The sequence below is a fragment of the Oncorhynchus clarkii genome, chromosome 15 (assembly GCF_045791955.1).
Source record: "Oncorhynchus clarkii lewisi isolate Uvic-CL-2024 chromosome 15, UVic_Ocla_1.0, whole genome shotgun sequence".
NCBI lineage: Eukaryota > Metazoa > Chordata > Actinopteri > Salmoniformes > Salmonidae > Oncorhynchus > Oncorhynchus clarkii.
In genome coordinates, this window is record NC_092161.1 from 27403076 (window position 1) to 27430514 (window position 27439).

Consider the following 27439-nt stretch of genomic DNA (forward strand, 5'->3'; position numbering starts at 1 on the left):
GGAGCACCCCCCTATCCACATCGACGGGACAGCAGTGGAGAAGGTGGAAAGTTTTAAGTTCCTCGGTGTACACATCACAGACAAACTGAAATTGTCCACCCACACAGACCGTGTGGTGAAGGCGCAGCAGCGCCTCTTCACCCTCAAGAGGCTGAAGAAATGTGGCTTGTCACCTAGAACCCTCACAAACTTTTACAGATGCACTATTGAGCGCATCCTGTTTGGTTGTATTAACACTTGGTACGGCAGCTGCACCACCCATAACCGCAAGGCTCTCCAGAGGGTGGTGCGGTCTGCACAATGCATCATCGGGGGCAAACTACCTGCCCTCCGGGGCACCTACAGCACCCGTAGTCACAGGAAGGCCAACAACCACCCGAGCCACTGTCTGTTCACCCCGCTGCAATCCAGAAGGCGAGGTCAGTACAGGTGCATCAAAGCTGGGACCGAGAGACTGAAAAACACCTTCTCAAGGCCAACAGACTGTTAAACAGCCATCACTAACACAGAGAGGCTGCTGCCTCCATACAGACTTGAAATCATTGGCCACTAATAAAAAATCATTGGCCACTAATAAATGGATCACTAGTCACTTTAATAATGCCACTTTAATCATGTTTACATATCTTGAATTACTCATCTCATATGTATATACTGTATTTTATACCATCTATTGCATCTTGCCTATGCCGCTCTGTCATTGCTCATTCATATCTGTACATGTATATATTCTTATTCCATTCCTTTACTTAGATTTGTGTGTATTAGGTAGTTGTTGTGGAATTGTTAAATTACATTTGAGATATTGCTGCACTATCGGAACTACTGTAGAAGCACAAGCATTTCGCTAGATTCGCAATAACATCTGCTAACCATCTGTATGTAACCAATAAAATTTGATTTGATTCGATTTTTTGAGATGAATATAAACAATCACAACTTTTAAGAGGGCCTTCTCTATCCTGCCCTCTTGCCACAACAAAGGTTTGATTTCAAAATTCCATTGCATCATCTGGAGCGAAACAGCTCCTGTGAGTTCCACATTGACCTTCTTAGACAGAAAACCGTCCAATTAGTTGATGAGGAGGTGGTGGGAGAGAGAGACCTTATCACCTGGATATTGCCTTGAACTAACCGTTACTGCAGCATTCACCCACACAACAGCTCCTAGCAGCAATGTTTTACGCCGAACTAAAGAAAGTGACAGTTTCCGTATTTCACATGAATTTGAATTGAATCCCTCAAGCAGATATCAGAACCTCAGGCTTCAATAGGGCACTCGCAGATGTTTTACTTTCTCCTTGAGACATTGTGTCCATCTTTTCATTGCTTTTTTCCCCTTTTACTTTACCACTTACGGTGTATACATGTTGTCCAAAGGGTGTAGTGAAGTTTGCTGTCTGTCTGTCCTCTGAGTTGATGACAGGGCAGTGATGAGGCGCTGGATGACTCACCAAAAAGCACAGAGAACTATTACATATGCCGTGTGTGCATGTCTCACATTTCTGATGGGGACTAGCTTGATCTCACCCTTCTCAAGGGAGGAATGTAGGGGTGAGGCCTCTGAATAGAAGTGAATACTCATATTTCTGAATAGATATTTAAACAAACGTTTAAAGACTGTATTGAAGTTTGCAAAGTAAAACTACCATATTTGTTTAAGGCTGTTTTATAGTTGTAAATTCATAATACAGAACACAAGTGCACAGCTTGTAATTCGTAGAACAATACAAAGGTAATGAAAGGTAGTGTTTACCTGTATATTATAACGTACACAGAAAATTCTCAAGCATTAACAGAAAACAAAATGAACATTGAGCGTGTCGAGTCTGTGGACCCATAGGGACACCACAACAGTGTTAAATTAAAACACTGCTTAGTGTAAAGCCTTGTTCAAATATTTCCCAGAGTACCTTTCATGTAAATCCTAGAGTTACCACCCATGACTGTACTTGTTACCGACATAGACATGGTCATTGCATTCATTCATCTGCACACCTATCGACATCACCAAGTGAGATCCTACGTGAATATGTCATCATGAAAAAAATATGTATTTAATAAGGCCTTATTTTGAGGGTGTATTCGGCCCTAATACAGCGCGTGCGTCACTTTGATCCAAAACCACTCCCATAATTATCATATTTCTCAGCAGTTAGATTTTTGGGGAAATGTTTATTTTGCATTGATTTATCAATCGTATGCTACACAAAATAAATAACCTACATTTTTCTAAACTGATCCAATCAGACAGATTTTTTGCACCCGTTATTGAACTGTTTGTTTCAGTTTAAAAGCGTTAGATAGTCTCCTCAAAACGTTTGTAACACTGTTAGTCATTTTGAATGCAGGTTGCAAATGGCTAAAAAGTCCAACTGTTGGATCGCTTAACTCTGGCTGGATTTCAATAGGACTTAACACATCACTTTGCAAGCCAGCATAATGTGACTTGCAGGTAGGGTTGGAAAATTCTAGCAACTTTCCAGAAATTTCCATTTTTTCCAGACGTCCTTTCCTGAAAACGGAAGCTGGAAATTTGAAGTCCTTAAACCAGTTTTTAGGTCCTTGGAATTTTGCAACCCTACTTCAAGGCCTGATGTTGCCTGAGGTATGAACGAGGTGGAATTATACAACGATCAAAGGGATCATGCAGTTTGTATGTGGCTGCTATGAAAGGGAACTACGCTCGAGTGTGATCAGGGGTGTATTCATTCCGCCGATTCTGTTGGAAAATGTTCATAAACGGAAGCAAACGAAAAGAAACAGGGATAAACATACCAGAATTTGTCCAATAGACACTATTGTTTGCAACTGATGGCTAACGATTACACCCTAAATCAGCTAGATGCAGGCAAGAGTGTGCAACACAGTATTGAACGCGTCAATGTCTGTCACCTTGATTACTCAAATATCTCTCGACCTGTGCATCTACCTAGTAAACGTTAATTCATAGGCTAGGTTGTAGCAACCTCATGGGTATAAGGAAATGTCAAGTATCATGTAGTAGCCTAAACCAGGGTTTCCCTAACTCAGTCCTGGTGCCTCCACTGGGTGCACATTTTGGTTTATGCCCTAGCACTACACAGATGATTCAAATAATCAAAGCTTGATGATGAGCTGGTTATTTTAATCAGCTGTGTAGTACTTGGGTCAGGGGCCTCAGCACCGAGTTATGGAAACCCTTGTCTAAAACTATCAATGTTACATTGAGCTGGGTGAAAGGAATATGAATGACAGTCATCCAATTTGCTGCAATAGAAATAAGGCCATGATCATAAAAAATATAATGGTCCTCATCTTAAACTGCACCGACTGCCACTGGAACTGGAGTGCAATTATACACTTATAACTAAAGGTACAAAGGATGACCTTACAGCAGCGCTTCCCAAACTCTGTCCTCGGGACCTACACAGCCGATTCAAATGATCACTTGATGGTTAGTTGATTATTTTAAATCAGCTGTGTAGTGCTAAGCCAAAAACAAAAACATGCACCCCTTGGGGTCCCGAGGACTGAGTTTGGGAAAATCAAATCAAATGTTATTTGTCACATGCGCCGAATACAACAGGTGTAGACCTAACCGTGAAATGCTTACTTACAAGCCCCTTAACCAACACTGCGGCCTTCCGAGTGGTGCAGTGGTCTAAGGCACTGCATCGCAGTGCTAGCTGTGCCACTAGAGATCCTGGTTTGAGTCCAGGCTCTGTTGCAGCCAGGCCGCAACCGGGAGACACATTGGGCGGGGCACAATTGGCCCAGCGTTGTCCAGGTTAGGGGAGGGTTTGGCCGGCAAGGATGTCCTTGTCCTGTTTCGCTCTAGTGACTCCTGTGGCGGGCCGGGCGCATGCACGCTGAAACAGTCGCCATGTGTACAGTGTTTCCTCAGACACATTGGTGTGGCTGGCTTCCAGGTTAAGTGGGCATTAAATCAAAAAGCAGTGTGGCTTGGTTGGGTCGTGTTTTGGAGGACGCACGGCTCTTGACCTTTGCCTCTCTTGTGTCCGTATGGGACTTGGAGTGATAAGACAAGACTGTAACTATCAATTGGATACCACGAAATGGGAAGAAAAAGGGGTAAATGTATTTTATTCTATTTTTTTTAAACAGTTCAAGAAATAGAGTTGATAAAATATTTACTAAATAAACTCAAGTAAAAAAAGTTTTTAAAAAAGGAACACAATAAACTAACAATAACAAGGCTATATACAGGGGGTACCGATACTGAGTTCTGCTTTACTGGGTACAAACTCGGTGTCTGTGGGTTTTCGCTCCTCCCTTGTACTTAATGAATTAAGGTCACTAATTAGTAAGGAACTCCCCACACTTGGCTTTATTGAGAGGAAAAAAGAAAAACCTGCAGACACTAGGCTCTCCATGGAATGAGTTTGACACTCTTGAACTACAGTGACAACCTTTTATGAGTGTGTAATGCAATGGCCTGGAACTCATGGTTTACAGGCCACATTAGGTATGCAAGTCACATTATGTTGGCTTGCAAAGTGTGTGTAATTCCTATTGGAATCCAGCCAGTGTGGGGATATCCAACTGTTGCATTTTCTTGTCACCCTCAAAATGGATTAAGAATAACTGGTTGGGAAAAACTAAGCCATGAGACTCCCTAGGGGTGCAATAAGCCCAAGTAACATATTGGATTAGTTTAGAAAATGTTTGTGGTTTCATATTTGAGTAGCATAAGATTAATGAATTAATCAATCAATCAATGTACATCCACAAACAGATATTGAAACAAACAATATGATAATGATGGGCGTGGTTTTGGTTTAAAGCGATGTGTAGGACTTTCAGGCACTTGTATTAGGGTGAAACTCTCAAAATAAGGCCTTATGATATATGTATGCTATTGTGTTAAAGATAACTTTTTATAACATATTTGCATAGGATGTCACTTGGATGCCTATAGGACCAAAAATGGATGAATACAACAACCATGTCTCTGTCACTAACAAATACAGTCATGGGTGGTAACTATGCAATTTACTCGAAAGACAAGGCACCCTGGGAAATATTGGAATAAGGATTTACACTAAGCAGTGTGTTATTTTAACACTGTTCCACAGACTGACCACTTTAAGTGTTGATGTAACACTCTCAGTGTTCATTTGGTTTTTCTCACACTGGAGAATTGGCTGTGTAGCTACAGGCCCTATCTAATTCATCTGCCAAGAAAGTTCTGGCATGTGTCAAGAAACTTATGATGCGCTTATGACACTGTCATGAAGGTTCAAATACTAAAATGTGTTACCCATCTTTAGAACTAATGCAGAATGAGGTCACGTATAGAAAGTTATGTTGCTTTAAATACTGTTAAAAAAATATCAAGAAACTGCCTGTTCAACAAAAACATATAACTGTCATAACACTGATGATAATTATTACAGCTAGCTCCACTGTTTTCAACCATACGGGGGAAGAAAACAGGAACTTATTTGTCTCTTCCATCAGGATGTCAAAATTGAGTTCAGGGATGTGCTGTACTATTATATATGTTATTACGTTAAATTAATTAAATAAAAAAATGTAAAACCAATGTTAGCCGTTCAGAAGGTTGTCTCCTCTTCCGCTCCCCCATGCCAGAGAGTCAGTCTGACAAGGCGTGATCCGGGGTCCCGGGGACATTGGTCAGCATCCACAAAGTCCCATGACTCTAGGGAGCTAATGGACCCCGTGGGCGACCCTGTGCCCTCGAAGGCGTAGGTCTTCAGGCAGTCAAATGGCGGCACGTATGGGTCCTGATCTGCTTCATTTAGCCTGTCCATGATGAACTGTTTAAAGACATCGTCCTCGGGGCCGATGAGGAGGGAGTGGCGGAGAGACATCGACATTCTGATACTGGCTGCCACCTCCTCTCTGCGGAGCTTCCTGTCCCTCCTGCGGGGGTGGGGACGAAGGGGGACAGCAGGCTGACAGAATCCCCCCAGGTCACCCCCTCCTCCGCCTCCTATTTCTCCGTAGTGCAGCACCTTCTCTGAGACCCCCTTAGGCAGCTCCAGCTCCTTCTCCGCTCTCCCCAGCCCCTCCAGCTGTTTCCTCCGGTGTCTCCTCAGCATCAGCATTACAATGCCCAGCACTGGAGACACAAACCAACAGGAGATGATTGTGTGCTTTAAACACACATGCTGGCAAAATCCAAACAGGTCTGGATTAAGTATGTGCACTCTTTAATGACAAGTAATAGGGCGGGCATTGATTTTTTCTATTATTTGGGGTTAATGTGAAATTCTTTAGGGGAAACATTGAGAGGAAACAATTGAGAAAATTAGATACAGATGTAGGATCTTAATTATTTTGTTGCTGAGATCTTCCAGGAAATGCAAAGTTGTAGAGTATTTTAGTTTTAAAAAGGCTTCTAAAGTTTGCAGTTTGCACTTGAAAATGTCAGACTTGATTTCCCTAATGAAAAATGCATCAACCCCTGCAACAATCTCCATTAAAGGTAGTAATATGACGTAGACGCAGAGGGTTGACAGCATAGTGGGTTAATTTCCGCAACAACTACGAGCATTGAAGTGCGATGCTCAACTTCTCAGCTGTTTTAGTGGCCTGGCTACCATGCTTTAAACAGCATAAAGTGAACTCTGTGTGAGAGCGAAGTATTGCATGTCGCTCATCTCAATAACTGTGGTGCTGCTCGTGGCATCTTCATTTCGCTGAGTCTACCTTTTGTTATAATCCACATAATAATTAAAATATCCTGTTGCTGCAGGATTATTTCCTGCTGTAGCAAACTGGTTCATATTAAGATCCTACATCTGTGCCATCATTTCTGCCAATACTGTAAAATAATATTTGATCTGAAGTCATCATTCATATTTAGCCTCATACAGTATCCAAATAAATACATTCTTTGGTGTGCTTTTAAGCCTAAGGGAACTAGCGATAGCGGTAGTGGAGTAACCTCGTACAACCATCCGGATGTCTCGCAAGCAAGTACTGGAGAGCTAGTAGCGGAGTGCTTATTGAGGCTAGTAGCGGAGTGCTTATTGAGGCTAGTAGCGGAGTGCTTATTGAGGCTAGTAGCGGAGTGCTTATTGAGGCTAGTATTGGAGTGCTTATTGAGGCTAGTAGCGGAGTGCTTATTGAGGCTAGTAGCGGAGTGCTTATTGAGGCTAGTATTGGAGTGCTTATTGAGGCTAGTAGCGGAGTGCTTATTGAGGCTAGTAGCGGAGTGCTTATTGAGGCTAGTAGCGGAGTGCTTATTGAGGCTAGTAGCGGAGTGCTTATTGAGGCTAGTAGCGGAGTGCTTATTGAGGCTAGTAGCGGAGTGCTTATTGAGGCTAGTAGCGGAGTGCTTATTGAGGCTAGTAGCGGAGTGCTTATTGAGGCTAGTAGCGGAGTGCTTATTGAGGCTAGTAGCGGAGTGCTTATTGAGGCTAGTATTGGAGTGCTTTTTGTATTGTCTTCATGGGGTATTGCACTCATGTGAGGGGATGTTAGCCCAGTAAGCATAGCTATTAATATTTAATGTGATGGGCATAAGGATTACCCAAAGCAACAGAGGTCATTATAAAGCTCTACACTATTGCAAACCCATCAATGTCCCACGAAGCATTGGTATTGATGCATTGCCACAAATAGGCACATTACTAGCTGAAAAGGGACACCATTATTTTTTGCTTTGCTAAGCATTTAGAAGTTTTACATTTGTGTTAAGGGGGCACTAGTGAGTTTGAGTAAATTATGACTGTTATTAATGAGAGTGGGATAAGTTTCAGAGATATCCAACTATATAGCCACACACTACATACTTGCCCAGTTGATTTGAAGTGGAATTGCACTAGATCACACTAACACAACCAGTCTGTTGAAAAAGAGTCACGTGTAACTTGTAGATCTGAAACAGTTTATTTGAATCAGGATATGTTTCCATATAAACACATTCAAAAAGAACCCATCATATCGGATCCAAAGCATTTTAATGCAATAACGCATAAAAGAGAAAATACCAGATATGCCCATTCCAAGAGTACAGTGTCACTGACCTGTGAGTGTTGCCAGGCAGACCAGGAAGCCAAGCAGGGTCTGTAGGCTGACCCCAATAGAGATGGCCAGGGCCTCCACCCCGCCTGTGGGGCAGTGTCCGGCGGGCTGACAGCTGCATACGCTGATGGTCAGGGTACTGGTACTGGAGAGGGCTGGGGAGCCACTGTCCGCCACCACCATGGGCAGCAGGTACTGGGCACGGTCCCTACGGGTGAATGAGCTCCGCCGTGCCAGGATGCTAGCACTGTTGTCTGTGATGGATGGGAAGGTTTTATTTGAGGAGCGAACCTGATTTTAAAGCTTAAAACCTCTACAGGATCGGTGGGTCCCCCACGGGACTGTTGTGCTGACGTAGGCTAACGTGATTAGCATGAGGTTGTAAGTAACAAGATAATTTCCCAGGACATAGACATATCTGATATTGGCAGAAAGCTTAAATTCTTGTTAATCTAACTGCAATGTCTAATTTACAGTAGCTGTTACAGTGAAAGAATACCATGCTATTGTTTGAGGAGAGTGCACAGTTATGAACTTGGAAATGTGTTAATAAACCAATTAGGCACATTTGGACAGTCTTGAACAGAAATGCAATGATTCAGTGGATCAGTCTAAAACTTTGCACATATGCCGCTGCCATCTATTGGCCAAAATCTAAATAACGCCTGGGCTGGAATAATACATTATGGCCTTTCTCTTGCATTTCAAAGAGAAATGGTACCAAAAAAATACAAAAGAACTCATGTTTTTTTCTTTGTATTATCTTTTACCAGATCTAATGTGTTATATTCTCCTACATTAATTTAACATTTACACAAACTTCAAAGTGTTTCATTTCAAATGGCACCAAGAAAATGCATATCCTTGCTCCTGGTCCTGAGCTACAGGCAGTTAGATTTGGGTATGTCATTTCGGCAAAAAAAATAAAAAATTAAGGGTCCGATAGATATGTATGGTGTCCATTTTAGGACAGCATCACAGGTCTATGAAAGTTGCTTTAGACATGTGATGATGTCCTAATATGGACGCCGTAACAATTTAAGCTTGTCTATCTTTTCTTTCAGTGCATAGCTACACAGATGCTTAAGTGATGTCGGATTGTGTTCATAAATAGTTTGAATAACAGTTATAGGATCTATCTGTACTTGACCTTGGTTGTCCCTGATTGTGAAATTAGGGTTGATGTTCTTGTCAGGGACCATGGAGAAGTAGAAGTGGTGTCCCTCCACAGGGTCGTCCAGATCCACAGCGTTGATCAGCTGGATGAGCTTACAAGACACACAGACATAGCTGTCAGACCATGGTTCTGACTGACAGTGACTCTCAATGAGCATCGGAAAATACAAAATAGCATTGATAGTCCTACCTAGGGAATATCCCAACATTTATCTACGACAGTCAATACAAGGTAACTGACAAACTAACTGAGATAGCCTCAGCATTGTCCTCTCCGGGATACAGCCTATAACCTGTACAGAAGGCAAATGTTGCATTATTCTCAGTTAAAATAGTGAGGGGTCCATCCTACCTCTCCTGACTGTGTGCCCTCACAGATATATGGCTGGTACTCTCTGGCAAGCATTGGCGCATTGTCGTTTATGTCCAGCACTTTGATGAACACCACCACAGATGAGGATAGATGGTTCTGCTCTGCAGTTGTCAAGATAGACATTTGTTGGAGTCCGTTGGACACATGTATCATAAATGCTTTGGAAAAGCTCTGTCACAAAGGCAGTTTAATGTGATAAATTTTACTGTAATAGTCACATCTCCTTGAATTACAACGGTGGCTCAAATCATCACTCAATCCCAAAGCAGAAGGGATATTGGACAAAATGAAAGCTATAAAAACAGTTTAGAGCATTTCCTGGAGAGTTGAATATTGTACATCCTTTGAGGCTAGTTGAAGATGGTTCAGTGTACCTGTAAGCTATTGCCAGTCATAGTGCATGTTTGCCATCATAGTGGATTGATGTGCTTTTCTCTGTATTATCAATACCTTATTGTATTTTGTATGAACGAGAGAAATTCTCCTTACTTGTTTCCTTGGCATTTATGGTTAGATTGTGCCAGGCTGCTTCCTCACGGTCCAAAGGTTTCGCAACAGTTACAGTCCCATTGTTTGGGTCTATTTTGAAAGCTTTTGTGATATCACTGCTTTTGTCAATGGAATATCTGCAAGAGAAATCACCAGGACACACAGTTAGCAAGCAATGCAAAGCGCTGGTTTCTCATAGCTGAGCAGACAAAGCACAGCGATTCCACCGAGAGATCCTTTGAGGAAACTGTTCATTTTTCTGTTTCCACCTACACAAATTCAACGGGCTCGAACAAAGCCCGGTATGACAGAACAGCAATACAACAAAACAGTATGAAGAATTGTCGAGAATGACATTGTCAGGTGAATGTTTCTCAGAATGCTGTATATCTGAATAAAATACCATTCCAAAACACCTGAGTAAAATCAGATAGTGTTTTTTTCTCCAACTTGCCTTCCTGTGAAGGCCTCCAATAGAAGCTACAGCATACTGTGAGTGATGTGCAGCACCTGCCACTCTTTAACACTGCTGGGCTACAGGCAACAGCACTGTCTCCGCAGCAACGTGCCCCACTTGCAAATGACTCTAAATCTGAATTCCATATGCCACCTCATACGGCGCTTTATTACATTTCTAGCGTCCTCTGCGAGTCACTTTGTGATAATACCACAGCAATAGATAGAAAAGCCTGTGAGGTATGAAGAATAGCCATGATTTATTCAACAGGCCTCATTTCCTGCTAAAGTAATATGAGGTAAATATGACCATGTACGGGCTATCCACTAAAATCAAGGGTAAAAACAAATAAAATGCAGTCAGTAAGCACATTTCCATCCACAGTCGTACCGTATAAAAAAAATGATCACAGTTGTAAAGGAAACAGGAAGGTGTCAGTATAATTTCAGAAATGTCGACAATTTGTTAGTTTGTCATGTTGTGATATTTTGGTGTCTGTAAAGTGAATTATGCGACAAATTGCGGAGGAACCGATTTCTTGCGCAATTGTTGATATAATAACCGCCATATCAAGGTTCATTTGCAGTCATGCGATGCTATGTTATGTGGTCCTCAGACTACGACTTAAAAAAGTATCTACTGTTTATTAGGCTACAGATGAAATAAGTTATAATGAACTTCACTGGTTGGTGATGTTCCTTTGCTATAAATATTGAGGGTCTTATTAATTTGTATGATGATTGGTGCTTAGCTACCAATTAACAAATAAGAAAGATCTTGCTCTTATCCATCTCATCCAGTGGATGCTGCTGAGGGGAGGACTGCTCATAATAATGGCTGGAACAGAGCAAATGGAATGGCATCCAACACATGGAAACCATGTATTTGATACCATTCCACTAATTCCGCTCCAGCCATTACCACGACCCTGTCCTCCCCAATTAAGGTGCCACCAACCTCCTGTGATCAAATCATATAACCTAACCTGTCAAGTTTATCTGTGAACAGTTGTCTGCCATTAATTGCAATAGTTTGTCTGACAGTCCTTGATAGAGTGGAAAATGCAAATGTGCTACTTTTTTATGCTGATTTGATTATATTTGCATGAAAATATGTCGCAAATTGGATTAAAACCTAGCCAGTGATACTACTAGAATTATAATAATTGTTTTACTCCAAGGAGGCATCCGTCTACATGTGAACAGCTTAGACTTCTAACTTAGCAGTGCTAAGTGCAACCTATGGCTGGGGTTAGGAGGCGGGACATCTGTCCAGGTTATCTCCTATTTGACAGTCATGGAGGTCACTTTACCTGATTGGGTTGTTGATTGCATCAGTGTCTCTGGCGCTAACGGTACCAACCACGGTCCCCGCCACCATATTTTCCAGAACCTTCCACTCATAATCGGGTGCCATGAAGATAGGGGGCTCATCCACGTCCTCGACGACGATCTTTAGGGTCGTCCTGTCCTGAAACTCGTTGTAGCTCAGAAAGCGGGTGTCTATGTGATCGTTGACAGCCTTCGCAGACATTACGAACCGTCGCTTGCTCTCATAGTCCAGAGGCTAAAAAATTACAAAAAATCAATAACAACTCTTTGTAGCTAAGCTCTTACTGGAAGGCACTTTTTGATATGGAACAACTAAAAATACCTCTTTTGTTGATCGATTTTCCAGCAGTGTGATACAGTATGCCACTTTAGATTAATTGGCCAAAGTATTATAAAGACATAACCATTTCACAAACCCTGAAAACCAGCACCCTGTCTTCTTTGAAGTCCCATTTCCCCCAATTCAGATTGGACGAGGAAAATGCATCATTCAAAGTCATTGAGCCACCAGCTGTGGTCTTGCACTTAACTGATGCAGTATTTAGATTGACAGTCAATGATGAGCCAATGATTTTAATAACAAGCCGATTTCAGCCCCATTCAATTCCCCTGTGTCTTGAATGGAATAAACAGCGTATCGAGAAGAACACAAAGTCTACTGTAAATGACTTGCACAATAGAGGAAAAGGCCATTCAAAGACATAACTAACCTAAAAATATGTTTCTATAACCATAGACAATATGAAAAACAAATAGCAGAAAGAAGTCAAAAGATGTAAGTACGGTGTCCATATTAGGCCAGCATCACAAGGATGTAACACTTTGCATTGGTGGCTAAAGTACAGTAAAGTACAGTGTTTTAACTATCTTCACCTTGGCCAGGAGGACCACTCCTTCCTGTGTGACTGGATCCGTTTGGATCTTGAAGGTGGCGCTCTCCTCCAGGTCCTCTAGACTGTAGTTCATCCTGGCGTTGATGCCCACATCACCATCGTCTGCCATGATCCTGCCCACGGTTGTGCCCACCGCAGCAGACTCCAGAACAGCAAAGGTGTAAAGGTCTGGGGAAACAAGAGCCCAAGGAGAGTCCAAGGAAATCGATGAATGGATACATCTGTTCAATTGATTCTGCTGCTACAGACAGATACAGTGTGTTGGATAAGGAACATTTGTGAAAACATATAACTTTTCACATTTTCAAATGCCTGCAAGAAAGTAATAAGGACTGTCCTTTTGCATATTGTATACAACGTTCCTAGGCGTTTCCTGTGCGGCTGAAGAAGTGTGGCGATTAAGTTGTGAATAGCCAGTGAAGGGTGTCTGTAGTAGCGTGGAAAATTATAAACAGAAATCATTAGCGGTCTGTAGGAACCGATTGTGGTGAGGCATAGATAAGTCATAACAGGTGATGGGTCTACATAATCCTGGCCCAACTCTAATGATAAGAAAATGTGATTGTGTCTTTAAGTGAGTCTATTTGGATGACTGTCACAAGTTGTGGACTCTCAACAGACTACCCAAAACAAAAACAACAAACGACTACTCTCTGATAATGACTTTCAAAGGTTCCAAACCACCTTACACGTATTGGTCAGTCTGTGAGCTATAAACTCAGCAAAAAAAGAAACGTCCCTTTTTCAGGACCCTGGCTTTCAAAGATAATTCGTAAAAATCCAAATAACTTCACAGATCTTCATTGAAACAGATGTAAACACTGTTTCCCATGCTTGTTCAATGAACCATAAGCAATTAATGAACATGCACCTATGTAAGGTCGTTAAGACACTAACAGCTTACAGACGGTAGGCAATTAAGGTCACAGTTATGAAAACGTAGGACACGAGAGAGGCCTTTCTACTGACTCTGAAAAACACCAACACCAAGATGGCAAAAACAACTGCCTGAGTTACACCAGAAACGCACAATACTTTCATTAGTGCTCAGGCTGTCCACAATAGGCTGAGAGAGTCTGGACTGAAGGATTGTAGGCCTGTTGTAAGGCAGGTCCTCACCAGACATCACCGGCACCAACGTCGCCTATGGGCACAAACCCACCGTCGCTGGACCAGACAGGACTGGCAAAAAGTGCTCTTCTCTGACGAGTCGCGGTTTTGTCTCACCAGGGGTGATGGTCAGATTTGCGTTTATCATCAAAGGAATGAGCCTTACAGCGAGGCCTGTACTCTGAAGCGGGATCGATTTGGAGGTGAAGGGTCCGTCATGGTCTGGGTCGGTGTGTCACAGCATCATCGGACTGAACTTGTTGTCATTGCAGGCAATCTTAATGCTGTATGTTACAGGGAAGACATCCTCCTCCCTCATGTGGGACCATTTCTGCAGGCTCATCCTGACATGACCCTCCAGCTTGACAATGCCACCAGCCATACTGCTCGTTCTGTGCGGGATTTCCTGCAAGACAGGAATGTCAGTGTTCTGCCATGGTGGCAGGGTAGCCTAGTGGTTAGAGCGTTGGACTAGTAACCGGAAGGTTGCAAGTTCAAATCCCCGAGCTGACAAGGTACAAATCTGTCGTTCTGCCCCTGAACAGGCAGTTAACCCACTGTTCCTAGGCCGTCGTTGAAAATAAGAATTTATTCTTAACTGACTTGCCTAGTTAAATAAAGGTTAAAAAAAATACAAATAAAAATGGCCAGCGAGGAGCCCGGATCTCAATCCAAAGCCTGGGACCTTTTGAATCAGAGGGTGAGGGCTAGGGCCATTCCCCCCAGAAATGTCCAGGAACTTGCAGGTGCCTTGGTGGAGGAGTGGTGTAACATCTCACAGCAAGAACTGGCAAATCTGGTGCAGTCCATGAGGAGGAGATGCACTGCAGTACTTAATGCAGCTGAAGGCCAAATCAGACACTGACTATTACTTTGATTTTGACTCACCCTTTGTTCAGGAACACATTATTCCATGTCCGTTAGTCACATGTCTGTGGAACTTGTTCAGTTTATGTCTCAGTTGTTGAGTCTTGTTATGTTCATACAAATATTTACACATGTTAATCTAGGGTAGGTGGGACGCCAGCGGCCAACATCCAGTGAAATTGCAGAGCACAAAATTCAAAAATACTAAATTCAAATATTTAACATTCTTGAAAATATGTGTTGTACATCAAAATAAAGTTTAACTTCTTGTTAATCCAGCCGCCGTGTCAGATTTAAAAAATGCTTTACGGCGAAAGCAAACCATGTGATTATCTGAGGACAGCGCCCTGCATACAAACACATGAAAATCATCTTTCAACCAGGTAGGTGCGACACAAAAGTCAGACTTAGCGATATAAAAATATGCCTTACCTTTGATGATCTTCTTCTGTTGGCACTCCAAAAGGTCCCAGTTACATCACAAATGGTCCTTTTGTTCGATAATGTCCTTCTTTATATTCATAAAATCTCAGTTTAGCTGGCGCGCTTCAGTCAATAATGCACCCATTTTCCCTCCATCAAAATGCATACAAAATGAATCCCAGACATTATTTTAACAGTTTTAGAAACGTTGGAGTGTTTTCTATCCAAATCTATTTGCATATCCTAGCTTCTGGGCCTCAGTAACGGGCCGTTTACTTTGAGCACGCTTTTCATCCGGATGTTAAAATACTGCTACCCCTACCCCAGAGAGGTTAATAAGTTTGCTGAAAATAAACACAGTTGACAGTGAGAGGACGTTTATTTTTTTGCTGAGTTTATAAGTCATAACCTTGTAAGAAACTATTTGAAGCATACTGCATCTCAAATAGCATAAGTAGATTTAGAAAAAAAAGAACGTCGTACTTTGTTAAAAGTGCTGTCCCTGTTTTCCCATTTGAGAGAAATTGATTTCTTCCCTTGGCATTCATTTAGAGAGGTTTATCTCAGAGGAAGCCAGGTTTGTTTCCAAAGGTCATGACAAATGTCCTTTCATGTGTGAATGATTAAATTCATCCAGCGGGCTCACAAACAGACACACACACGAGCGCAGCCGCGCCACACACACACACACACACACACACGCACTCGCGGGCACACACGTTCGCTCAGAATATACATCTGCTTGTGTGTTTAAACTGCAGTCTACAACAAGAAGTAAGAGTAGAATACAACTGTGTCATGCAAACTAAAGAGGCTGAAAATACTCATACTCCTTTCCTCTTTTGTGATGTGAATCAGCATGTGCGAGAGGATTGGAAGTGGCACATTGACTCTGTGGAAGTGACTGATGTGACTCACTGTGCTGGAAGGTGGGTCCGTTGTCATTGACATCCGTCAGGCTGATGGTGACAGTGGTGGAAGCAGAGTAACCACCGCTCAGTCCCAGCATATCCTTCACCTGCACCACCACCAGATACTGGTCCCTAGCCTCCCTGTCCATGTTGGCCATCGAGGTCATGATGATGCCTGAGGGTGGGGGAGGGAGAGGAGAGAGAGAGAGAGGGGTAGGAAGGTGGAGACAGAGAGGGGGGAGGCGGGTGAAGAGAGAGATACCACCCAGAGAGAGAGGGGTGAATACACACAAATCTTTCTTATGTAAATCAAGTACTTGCTCTTTAAAGATGTTGAACATGACATATTTTGTATTCATGGTCCCATGTGAATGTCTCCATAGTATACACTACATTAGTAGTCTAGCTAAATAAAGGTTAAATAAAACATATACAAAATACATGGCCAAATGTATGTGGACACATGCAACATCTCATTCTAAAATCATGGGCATTAATATGGAGTTGCTGCCCCCCCCCCCCCCCCCCCCCCCCCCCCCCCCTGCTGCTATAACAGCCTCCACTTTTCTGGGAAGGCTTTCCACTATATGTTGGAAAATTGCTGCGGGGACTTGCTTCCATTCAGCCAAAAGAGCATTAAAGAGGTCAGGCACTGATGTTGGGCGATTAGGCCTGGCTCGCAGTTGGCGATCCAATTCATCCCAAAAGTTGTTCGATGGGGTTGAGGTCCGGGCTCTGTGCAGACCAGTCAAGTTCTTCCACACCAATCTCGACAAACATTTCTGTATGGACCTTCGCTTTGTGTAAAGGTTGGTCATTGTCATGCTTAAACTGTAAATGGACTACCCCAAACTTTTGCCACAAAGTTGGAAGCACAGAATCATCTAGAATGTCATTGTATGCTGTAGCATTAAGTTTTCCCTTCACTGGAACTAAGGAGCCCGAACCATGAGAAACAGCCCCAGACAATTATTCCTCATCCACCAAACTTTACAGTTGGTACTCTGCATTCGGGCAGGTAGCACTCTCCTGGCATCTGTCAAACCCAGATTCATCGTCGGACTGCCCGATGGTGAAGCGTGATTCATCACTCCAGAGAACGCATTTCCACTACTCCAGAGTCCAATGGCGGCACGCTTTACACCCCTCCAGCCGACGCTTGGCATTGGTGATTAAGGCTTGTGTGCAACTGATCGGTCATGGAAACCCATTTTTTTAAGCTCCCGACAAACAGATATTTTGCTGACATTGCTTCCAGAGGGAGTTTGGAACTCGGTAATGAGTGTTGCAACCGAGGACAGATGATTTTTACGCGCTATGCACTTTAGCACAAGGTTGGTCATGTTCTGTAAGCTTGTGTGGACTACCACTTTGCGGCTGAGCTGTTTTGCTCCTAGACGTTTCCACTTCACAATAACAGCACTTACATTTGACCAGGGAATCTCTAGCAGGGCATTCATTTGACGAACGGACTTGTTGGTAAGGTGGCATCCTATGAATGTGTCATGTTGAATGTCACTGAGCTCTTCAGTACATGCCATTCTACTGCCAATGTTTGTCTATGGAGAATGCATGGCTGTGTGCTCAATATTATACACCTGTCAGCTATGTGGTTTAAATAGCCCAATCCACTCATTTGAAGGGGTGTCCACATACTTTTTGCCTTGTAGTTTATCTATATCTCAACTATACCTGTCTTGGGCTCCACAGAGAAGTAGGGCTCCCCCTGTAGGATGGAGTAGATGAGCTTGGCATTGTTTCCGAACAAGGGATCGTCAGCATCTGTAGCTGTCACCTGGGCCACGATAGTGCCTGTGGAGTGGGAGAGGATCACACAGGCAGGTTTGGCTCAGGCTACAGCCTCCCAGCCACCCTCCAGCAGCCAACTGGGAAATAAAGTGATTATGCCACGTTCCCACAGGGTCTGTCTGGCTCAGGGGTGCAGAGGGAGGCGGTGGGCAAAGAAGGGATGGGATAAGGCTGGGTGCCCAATGCTCACCGTGGCCTTTCACTAGACACTGAGGCTGGGCAGGTGTGCGTGACAACCTCTCCACCCTCCACCGTGACATCTCTCTTTCTCTTTGTCTCTCGCTCCCTATCGTTCTCTCTCCTCGTTTCTCTCCCTCCACCACTCTGTAACTATCTTTCTCTGTCCCTCTCTTTCAGTCTGCATGTCTATTTCTGTTTCTTCTAGCGACCACTCTCTCTTTCTCTCTTGCTCTCTCTCTATTAGCCGGGGTATTACTTTCTGTATCTCTCATTCACCATGACCACCTCTGTTTGTGTCTCCACCTTTTATTTTTCCCTCTCATTCTCTCTCTCTTCTACTCTTTCTCTCTCTCTCTATCCAAGTCCAATGCATTATGATTTATTACAAGAAAGATATTACTCTGAAAAGGCAGATTACATATAAATTGAAATGGTTATGCTTGCGCTATGAAATGGCACTAGTAATGATAACATTATTTACATAAGAATAAATCATATGAGGGATTCAGAGGTATGATACACAAACCAATACTTTCAACTTCCTGAAAGGGCGACTGACGACAGACATATAGCCTTTATGTTATTTTATCATTTCAAATGAGATGAAACAATTAATTTATTTCAAATGCTCTTCAAGGTACATTTCAAACCTGTATGAAATCCCCTGGACCATGTGAGGGACTCACAAATCACAACTCCAGGTGCTAAGCAAAATACATTCATACGGGAAATGTACTTGTTTTAATTTCAAATGCTCTTCATGGTACAGGTGCAGGTAACATTTAAAACCTGCATAAAATCCCCTCTGCCATTTGACTTGAGGGACTTAATCGTAACTTCATGTGCTCGGTAAAATTCACAAGATCCCTCAACTAAGATTTTTCATCAACCATATGCGTAATTTAAATGTAATTGACTGTGTCACTGCCCATACTAGGACAGTCTCAGGAGGAGTTATTTCAAACTTCTGCTGGGACTGAGGCTGTCCTAATATGGACCTGTAGTTTCCGCATACTGATGTGTCAAACATACCCATGGGACACATCTCAGGGATGCTGGAGACATAGGGCTCGTTCTGGAACTGGGGGATGTTGTCGTTGATGTCTTGGACCTTGATGATGAACTCTGACTGGGGCTCCACGGGTTCGTTGGACTTCCGAGCAAGGGCATGAGCCTGCAGGAGGTAGAAGGCCTTCTCTTCGCGGTCCAGCTTCTGCAATGTACGGATCTCTCCTGAATATTCATTAATCTCAAACATCTCCCCTGCACCTTCCCCCGACAGTATATACTTGATAGAGAAATCCCCTCTGTCGTAGTCTGATTTTAGCTGAGGGAAAGGAGAAAAGAAAACAAATCTACTGAGAATTGAGTCAAAAGCCATTGACTGCTATAATGTAGGACATTTTCATTTAGGGGAGAACTGGTACCTGGCCAATCACGCTTGGAGTGGGGTCCTCCTCTGGGACAAAAATCTGTTTCCAGATCCAGCCTCGTCTGAGTCTCTGGTGTAGAGCTGTGGTGGGAGACCCCTGGCCAAGCTGGTGGTCGGGCTCCAGACTGTGTGGAGCTCTCGCCTCACTCAACATGCAGCATGATGTCAAGGACAGGATAATAACTAAGTCCAGCAGACAAGGACACCGCATTGTGATAGTCCGCTGATCCATTTTCTGAGCCTCTCCCCGTGGTTAGCGCACAGAGGTACAGATGTCACTGGTTCATTAAAAAGGTTCCTCTGAGCATCAGAGAGACACAGTGATATGGCGAGGACCTCAGAGAGGTGGCTGGCCACCCTGCTGTTGGCCTGTTGCTGTAGACAGTCATTCTGTTGTGGAAGGGACAAGGGTGGTTGGAATGGATGACTTGTTGAACTTGTTTCATAAGATGAATATTCCAACATATTCATAAGATTTTGTAATGATTTATCAAAATGGAGATGATGGGAGAATTAATTCTGGTCAAAGCAATTTGACCACATTGAGAGATGGAATCCTCATCTGAACAATACACAACCGAGATCAATTTTTAATAAGAAGAGAAGCAAGTCATCTTTCATATTTGATTGTTGTTTATCTAGCTGACAAGATGAAAGAGTATTTTTTTACCAGGCTTTGACACAAATCTAAATACCAGCCCTGGCCTCTATCAACCCCTTGTCAAACACTGCATTTAGAGGCATGAAAATACATTTTAAACAGCTATTACTGACAAGCGCAGCTTCAACAGAGATATCCAAGAAAAGTTTGTGTGTTTCTGCTTCTTGGAAGGATGGTCTAATGTTGGGATTTTGACTTGAACGCTTGTGAGGATAAAAAGCCTCCTCTGTTTTATGAGGAAACAAGGCCATGTATTGTATGCCATGGGCGAGCAGTAGGACCCAAACATCATTCCTTCAGCATGATACAGCTCTCTGCAGCTGACTAATCAATAATTGGTCAGACATGGACAATAGAGACACGTGTGCCTGGAAAGAGCATAAAATGTCCTCTGAAATGTGGAGCTTCGGTCAAGTCTAGGACATCGCAGGATGTCTAATAGTAGTTCCGGAAGGGGGAGTTTAGGGAATGTAGAAACCCGGCTACAGGCCTGGTCAATATTAACAATGGAAACAAAGAGACATGAACTGTAGTCCATGTTTTACTTATCTTATATTAATAAAATGTAAAACGTTTTGTACACAAAAACTGAACTGACAATTCCAGAGCATTTTAGTGGTTTTCTGTTTGAGCTGATAAATCAAGTTGTTTTTTTTAATAAACTTTTTGACAGTGCCATCATGGCAACCATGCAATATATCTGCTGGTCGCTTCTGCCATTGACAGAGAAACCAATATGAAGCCCTTTGCATTGGTATAGTAACCAATAGTGATACTCCACCAACAGCTGGTGTCTCTGTCATTATAATGGCTTGTTTCTATTTTAGTGTCTTGCTAATCTACCGTTTCCCTCAGATTGTCTTCATGCTGTTCCCAATATAAATCTTGTCTCATAGAGATCAGGTGTGTAACTGAGTCAAATAGTTGCTGTCTGACTATTCTCTCCTGATGCAAACATTGCCCCACGATTCCTTTTGTGTCTCCTGTTCAGAGAAACTCTTCAAATTATTTTGTGGTGAGAATGGCTTAAAGGCTCAGTGCAGTCAAACATGTGATTTTCATGTGTTATATATATATATCCACATCGTGGGGGTTGGAATAATACTGTGAAATTGTGAAAATGATGATAATGCCCTTTTAGTGTAAGAGCTGAAAATCCTGCATGACATTTCAGCCTGTTTTGTTGGGATGGAGTTTTGGCCTGCCTGGAGAAATTAACAGGCAGTAATTTCATTACAAAAAGCTCTCATAATCTGGTCTCAGAATTAGACGTTCATACATTTTTCTCAAACGTCAAATTTCGAAGTTGTTCCAAATGTCTGAAGTGTTTGGTTACTGTGTCTGAAGTGTTTGGTTACTCTGTATCGGTCCAAGGTTAAGTTTAGGCATTAACTCAAAATTCTTAAGGTTAGGTATTAACTCCAAAGGGTTAAGGTAAGGGTTAAGGTTTGGTATAGGCTTACAACTAAAATATCTAAAACAACTTCCTATCATTGGATTCAAACATGCAACCTTTGGAACCAGATGCGTACCAGCATCTGCCATCCCCATCCACAACACAATAGCAAAACCAAAGCCTATTGGTAAAAGAGCTCACTGTTGCCCCTGGTGGCTGGTTTTCGCGTTTCCATGTCCTTAGACATGGATAGACGTCGAATACTGACTTTTATGATGGGTGACCTGCCTGATGAATTAATACACCAATAAAGAAGAAGAAGAAAAATGTGTTCTAAACCTCTGCCAATAACAGCTGGTTTTCTGTTTTCCCCTGCCCACTCAGACCACTCCCAAACAATCCTAGCAAAATTCTAGCTTGAGAAATTGCTCTGTGCTAAGAAGCTATTTCTGTTCATTTTAAACCATTTGAAGAATCCCAGTAGGATACTTAATTGTTACCCAGAAATGATTTGATATTGAGATTTTTGCTAAAGTCTGCATTGGACCTTGAATTCAAGGTATGAAATAGTAGTTTCATCAAAATATCATCACCATCAGCGAAATGCTTCTAGTAGTTTAACATTTTGTATGTTCCTGCACATTCAGAAATATAGGCTAGTCAACGTCACCAGAGCTAATGCTGTGTGCAATAATATTAAATAACACAATCATTCTGTCTGCATTTTGAAATAAGTAGTGGTCGCTGTAGTAGCCATGGAAGTAGTCTGACTGCCTAATGGTCATATTTAATCTTGTGAAAGTATTTACTGTCAAGCTCCATACATTACAATGTGATGGTAAAAATCTATTACCAATGCCCAATTTCTTTTTGAAATTCAATTTGGTCGCACAATGCGAGTGAAAGTGTATATGTTTGTGTGTAAGTGCGTCTTTAACTGGGCATATTCATATCAGCACGAGCCTCGCGGAAGGAAATTCCAATTAGTGGCCAGTGAATCGTAAAGTAATGATGGGCCTTCATAGGGCTGCCAAGCAGGCTAACTGAACGCTGATGGCCAAAACTAGAAAACAGCCTCCGACGTTACTGAGGCAACTCCCAGTGGTTTAACATCTCCCAACTAGGTACGCCAATAAATATCAGTGCCAGATAAGTCACACACCACCGTGACTGGCTGACACACTGCCCAACAGATCTAGAGATAGCTGGCTAACAAGATGCAATAGAAGATGGTGCATAGACTAGACAGAAAAACAGCACCCATGCTTTTATACAAAGGCTCATAAAAATATGGTGCTATAGGCAGGTCTTTCACTGAAGTCTGTCCTAACTCATAAGTGCTGTGTCGTTTGTTTAGAAATACCTAATGCCATGACAACAGACTGATATGAATACGCCAGGTTTCCTACCAATCCATATTGTATGCTAATATTTCTATGCATGTCCATTAGCAATTATTTTTTGCAATAGCTTTTTTCCCATTGTAATTCAACTGAAATGGCATCTCGCTCATCAACCAGGAGCGGCAGGGTAGCCTAGTGGTTAGAGCGTTGGACTAGTAACTGGAAGGTTGTAAGTTCAATTCTCCGAGCTGACAAATCTGTTGTTCTGCCCCTGAAAAGGCAGTTAACCCACTGTTCCTTGGCTGTCATTGAAAATAAGAATTTGTTCTTAACTGACTTGCCTAGTTAAATAAAGGATTAAAAAAAAGTAATTAAATAAAGTAGTACAATGAAACATAGCATGGATGGCACATTGAAAAATGGTGTGGATGGTGGTGGATGACTTATTCTAGAATCTGTCAAAAATGCAAATTGCGCTGGGGTGTTGATCTGAGCAACCCCAGAAAGTGGTCTGTTTTCCATTCGCTGCACCATGTGAATGTATTTTTGACGTATAGGATCACTGCGTGTAGAACTTTCCGGCTGGCAGACCTTTTTTTCTGTAGTAAGCAGGAACATGTACACATCTCCACTACGACATGACATGACAGAGTGAGAACGAGCTGGGGTCTCGCAATGTTAAACACTAGATCCAGTGAGACTGGTCACATTATTTTCCTATATGTGATCTCATTGAGATATTTACATTCTCCACATCACGCTTCACATTCTGTTAAACTACCTACCTGCCATTTCTCAGAACTGGCTGCATTAAACATGTGTGCAATGTGCCATAAGGCCCGTATAAGCCCGACGAAGAAGTTATAACAGAGTAACGTCAGTGTAATAAGACATGTAATAACAATGTAACACTCCAGTAAGGGTATGTCCATCACAGAGTAAATGTGTTGTCCGTGTGCAGAGCATGCTGTACTTTCATCCTTTGCATGCAATCAGTGGAACAAAGTAACAGTACAACAATTGTGTAACTAGTCAATTTCAGAAAAGTTGTATGCCTATAGATAGCCAGCCTGCTGAATGATCCCCTTTTATTTCCAGCAGACAGATAGAATGGTTGATCTCCCTGTGAAGAACCAAACCATCGTTGGATCACTTCACCAAAACTAAAATGCATTTTAATTGGTCATTGGGGAGCCCATGTTGGGACATGTTGTTTACTGTTCTGCTTCAGAAAGCAATGTCATCTACTTCTCCTAAATCAGGAACATGAATACTCCAAGCTGAACAAAAACAATGGCAGAATGTCACGCTACCATGTACTACTTAGTAGAAGTCTTACTGTATTTGCGTGTTGTTATGTTAGTCATTAGTGTCTACAATGTATCACTAACGTGGTAATTTTAGAGTGAAAAAAAGTTAATTGTTATCTTTTTTGAAGATTCTTTGTACATTCACACTTTGATATTTCTATGTGTAAATTGTTTTGTCTCGTTGGTTTCATAAGCAATTAGAATAACGCATCTTAATGAAGAATGACAATGTACACTATAGAGTTCAACATGTTCCCGAGGAGTTCTTAATTAAGACCACAATATCACCAGAGTTTACATTGCAATTCTTCATTAACATACATTATACTGATTGATCATCTGTCTTATACAGTCAACTGTAATGATATGTGTTAACCCGTAGAGACAAAAGGGACTAACAGTTTGAGATGCATTGAGCAACAGTGAGGTCATTCTATAGATATGACATCTGGGTGTTTAACCCTTGGTCTTCAATGGTCATGCCCCTGTGGAAATCGAATTAACATAATGTAAAAAATCCCCATCAACCTTTGTCTGTTTAAACTAGAGATATTTTTTTTTGCATGGGCTGCGTCTCAATCCACAGCATCTGCCGATATCACCCTTCCACATCTGTGGCAGAGCTAGAGTGGTGTTTGTCAGACCATGAGACCAAAATGTGGTCTTCTCGCGAAAACGCCTGTAGCATCCGAATGGTTTGGCCTACAAACTATCATGACAACTCTATTATGACCACTCGAGTGAACGCTGAGATTCTCACAACCACGATGGTGTTCTCCGTTTCGCTCTAGGACGCCCACAAGACTCACAAGACTGAAGGTCCCGGTACCAGTTCAAATAATATATTGAAGTATATATGGAGATAGTTTAGTGCCTAAAATAAGGGGATAAATACATGTAAAAACATGAATAATAATAGTTATCTGATCTTTCTTATATCTCTTAGATATAGGACAGAAACTTCCGAACAAACTTGCTTTAGATTGTTTGGGGGGACTATCTGTTGTAGTGAATATCTTATTCAATGCGTTTCTATTGGCTAATAGCATTGATTCCAAATTCAATGTTTCATCCAATATTTTTGTAATATTTTTTTTTTATACCTTAAGTGGTCTCACAATACAAAATCAAATAGTTAAATGATCCTTGGAATGACCATCCCTTTACAGAAAGCCCAATCAATTGATTCATTTTTATAAAACTGTATTCATGCTTTTATTTCAAGATTTATAATGTTTAAGGCTTTATAGAGCAAATGATATACTTGATGGGATATACTTAATAACGGTACATGAACAATGATGAAAGCATTTCTTCAAAAAAAGTTGGTCTGGTCCCAGTTTCACGTAATCCAGCATCAATAGTCAGTTACATGTAATACCTACATGTTAAATTAAATAAACCATACCGACTTAGAATTGAATCATCTCTAGTAGATCTATGTCTATACTCTTTATTAATTTCACATTCTGAAAGAAACATTAGCTACACCCACCTTCATGCGTGATTGTTCTCTCTTTAAGCCACTCTTCAACAGCTGCTACCAACAGAGATCATCATGGTGTGGAAGAAAACACACAGTCTGGTTAACTAAGGGCCCTGGTACTGCAGATACTGCTTTTCAGACCCAATAATAGTAGCAGCAAATGGACATGGTTCTCACAATGCGTAATCCCTTCCACTGACGACCTCCCCCTTTCTTCTTCTTCTTTTCTTCCCTTTTTCTCTCTTTCTCAAACTTCCCTTGAAAGAACAAACACTGGCACTATTGTCTGGGTGCACATCTGAACAGTGCTGAACACTCACGGCCTTCATTGCCATGCAAATAGCCCCAGCCTGGAGATACAACAGGATTTCTATCTTTCTACCCGGCTCTCGCTTGCTCTCCCCCTCTCTCTCTCTCCCTCTCTGTTTGCGAACAATCCAGCACTTATTAGAATCTTGCTTGTGTGGCAGGATGGCAATGAATCCAAGGAGACTATTTCTACGAGTGATAAGAGGGTTCAGTCTGTTTTTGACATTTAAGCCCGAGGAGAAAGACGGAGAAAGCCCTCGACGTAGGCCTTGTCTTGATATTGACACGAGTTTTGAATTCATGTGTGTTTGGACGTGAATCGTCTGTGGACACTGTGGGACTACTGTGGAGAGTTCACACTACTCTAACTGTTGTGGACGAATGATTATCCCTAATGATAATGGTGCTCACTTCAATAACTGAAAGCTACTTTGCCCCTTAGGGCAAACGTAAATAACACTATGATAAAATATGTTTTACACAATACATTTTTTGCTCCCTGACCAATAAATTAGCACTGGCACTGAGGAGCAGGTTAGAAATCAGCTTGATGGAAACTATGCATGCAAAAGATATCTGTAGATTTGCTCTGAGGCAGAACTTTCTTTCTTGGCATGCACACTAACTTGACATGCTAACTAATCTTAAAGGTAAAAATTGATACATCACGCAGTGAAATCATTTTGAATATTAAATAGCTCCCCATGTGTTTATGACTTAACTTTTATTGTAGTGGCTGTAGCTCATTCCCCTCTCTCCGCAGATACAAAGTTTGTGCCTATTTGTCATGTTCTGACCTTAGTTCTTTTATTATGTCTTTGTTTTAGTATGGTCAGGGTGTGAGTTGGGTGGGTTGTCTATGTTAGTTTTTCTATGATTTGCTATTTCTGTGTTTGGCTTGGTATGGTTCTCAATCAGAGGAAGCTGTCAATCGTTGTCCCTGATTGAGAACCATATTTAGGTAGCCTGTTTTCCATTGTGTTTCGTGGGTGATTTTTTCTGTTTTCTGTTGTGTGTCTGCACCAGCCAGTACTGTTTTCGGTCGTTCTCTTTGTTAGTTTTGTTCTCTCTGTGTTCATTGAATAAATATGGACACATACCACGCTGCACCTTGGTCCTCCTCTTCTTCCACCAATGACGGCCGTTACACTATTCCATAACATGGGGCTCTTGAAAGTGGCCTTTTTCTACATGAGCGGATCTGGAGAAGAAAATCATCACAAAATAGTGTGTAAAACTCTAACAATGTGAGCTACAACCATGTCACCACTAGGGCTGTGGTGGTCACAAAATTACAGCTGGTGATTATCAAGCAAATAACTGTCGGTCTCAAGGTAATTGACCGTTAATTAACATAAACACATTTAGCATCTCCTTGCTTACACACATAGACTAGAAGCCACAGTTATTTTATAGTATGAAGAATACAATTGAAAAAAACAGAAAGGATATTTTCTTCAAACGATTTGAGGGAGTGCGCACATG

At 42.0% G+C, this 27439-nt stretch overlaps 1 protein-coding gene across 2 annotated transcripts; it reads right to left on the reverse strand.

The window, feature by feature from the left end:
* Positions 1–1659: 1659 nt before the first annotated feature.
* On the reverse strand, positions 1660–25845 carry LOC139367134 (cadherin 19, type 2). 2 transcript variants are annotated; one of them, XM_071105200.1, is made up of 13 exons: positions 25655–25832; positions 19445–19839; positions 19050–19344; positions 17721–17840; positions 16036–16203; positions 12698–12885; positions 11806–12059; positions 10037–10173; positions 9527–9648; positions 9149–9266; positions 8001–8252; positions 7767–7852; positions 4863–6088 (listed from the first exon to the last, which is right to left on the reverse strand). In XM_071105200.1, exons 2-12 carry the CDS (start codon positions 19679–19681, stop codon positions 7806–7808), a joined length of 1938 nt encoding a protein of 645 aa, XP_070961301.1. In that variant the 5' UTR covers positions 19682–19839; positions 25655–25832; the 3' UTR covers positions 4863–6088; positions 7767–7805. The 2 variants fall into 2 exon arrangements, with proteins under 2 accessions (XP_070961300.1, XP_070961301.1); XM_071105199.1 differs by lacking the exon at positions 7767–7852 and having other exon boundaries at positions 1660–6088; positions 25655–25845.
* Between the last annotated feature and the right edge of the window lie 1594 nt (positions 25846–27439).

Excerpts from the sequence above, each read along its gene's own strand:
- LOC139367134 (XM_071105199.1), bottom strand. The coding sequence starts at position 19,681 with ATGGATCAGCGGACTATCACAATGCGGTGTCCTTGTCTGCTGGACTTA. Across the intron at positions 10,174-11,805 it reads GCAATCAACAACCCAATCAG|ATATTCCATTGACAAAAGCA; the intron begins GTAAAGTGACCT and ends TTTCTCTTGCAG. Across the intron at positions 8,253-9,148 it reads CACAATCAGGGACAACCAAG|ACAACAGTGCTAGCATCCTG; the intron begins GTCAAGTACAGA and ends CATCCATCACAG.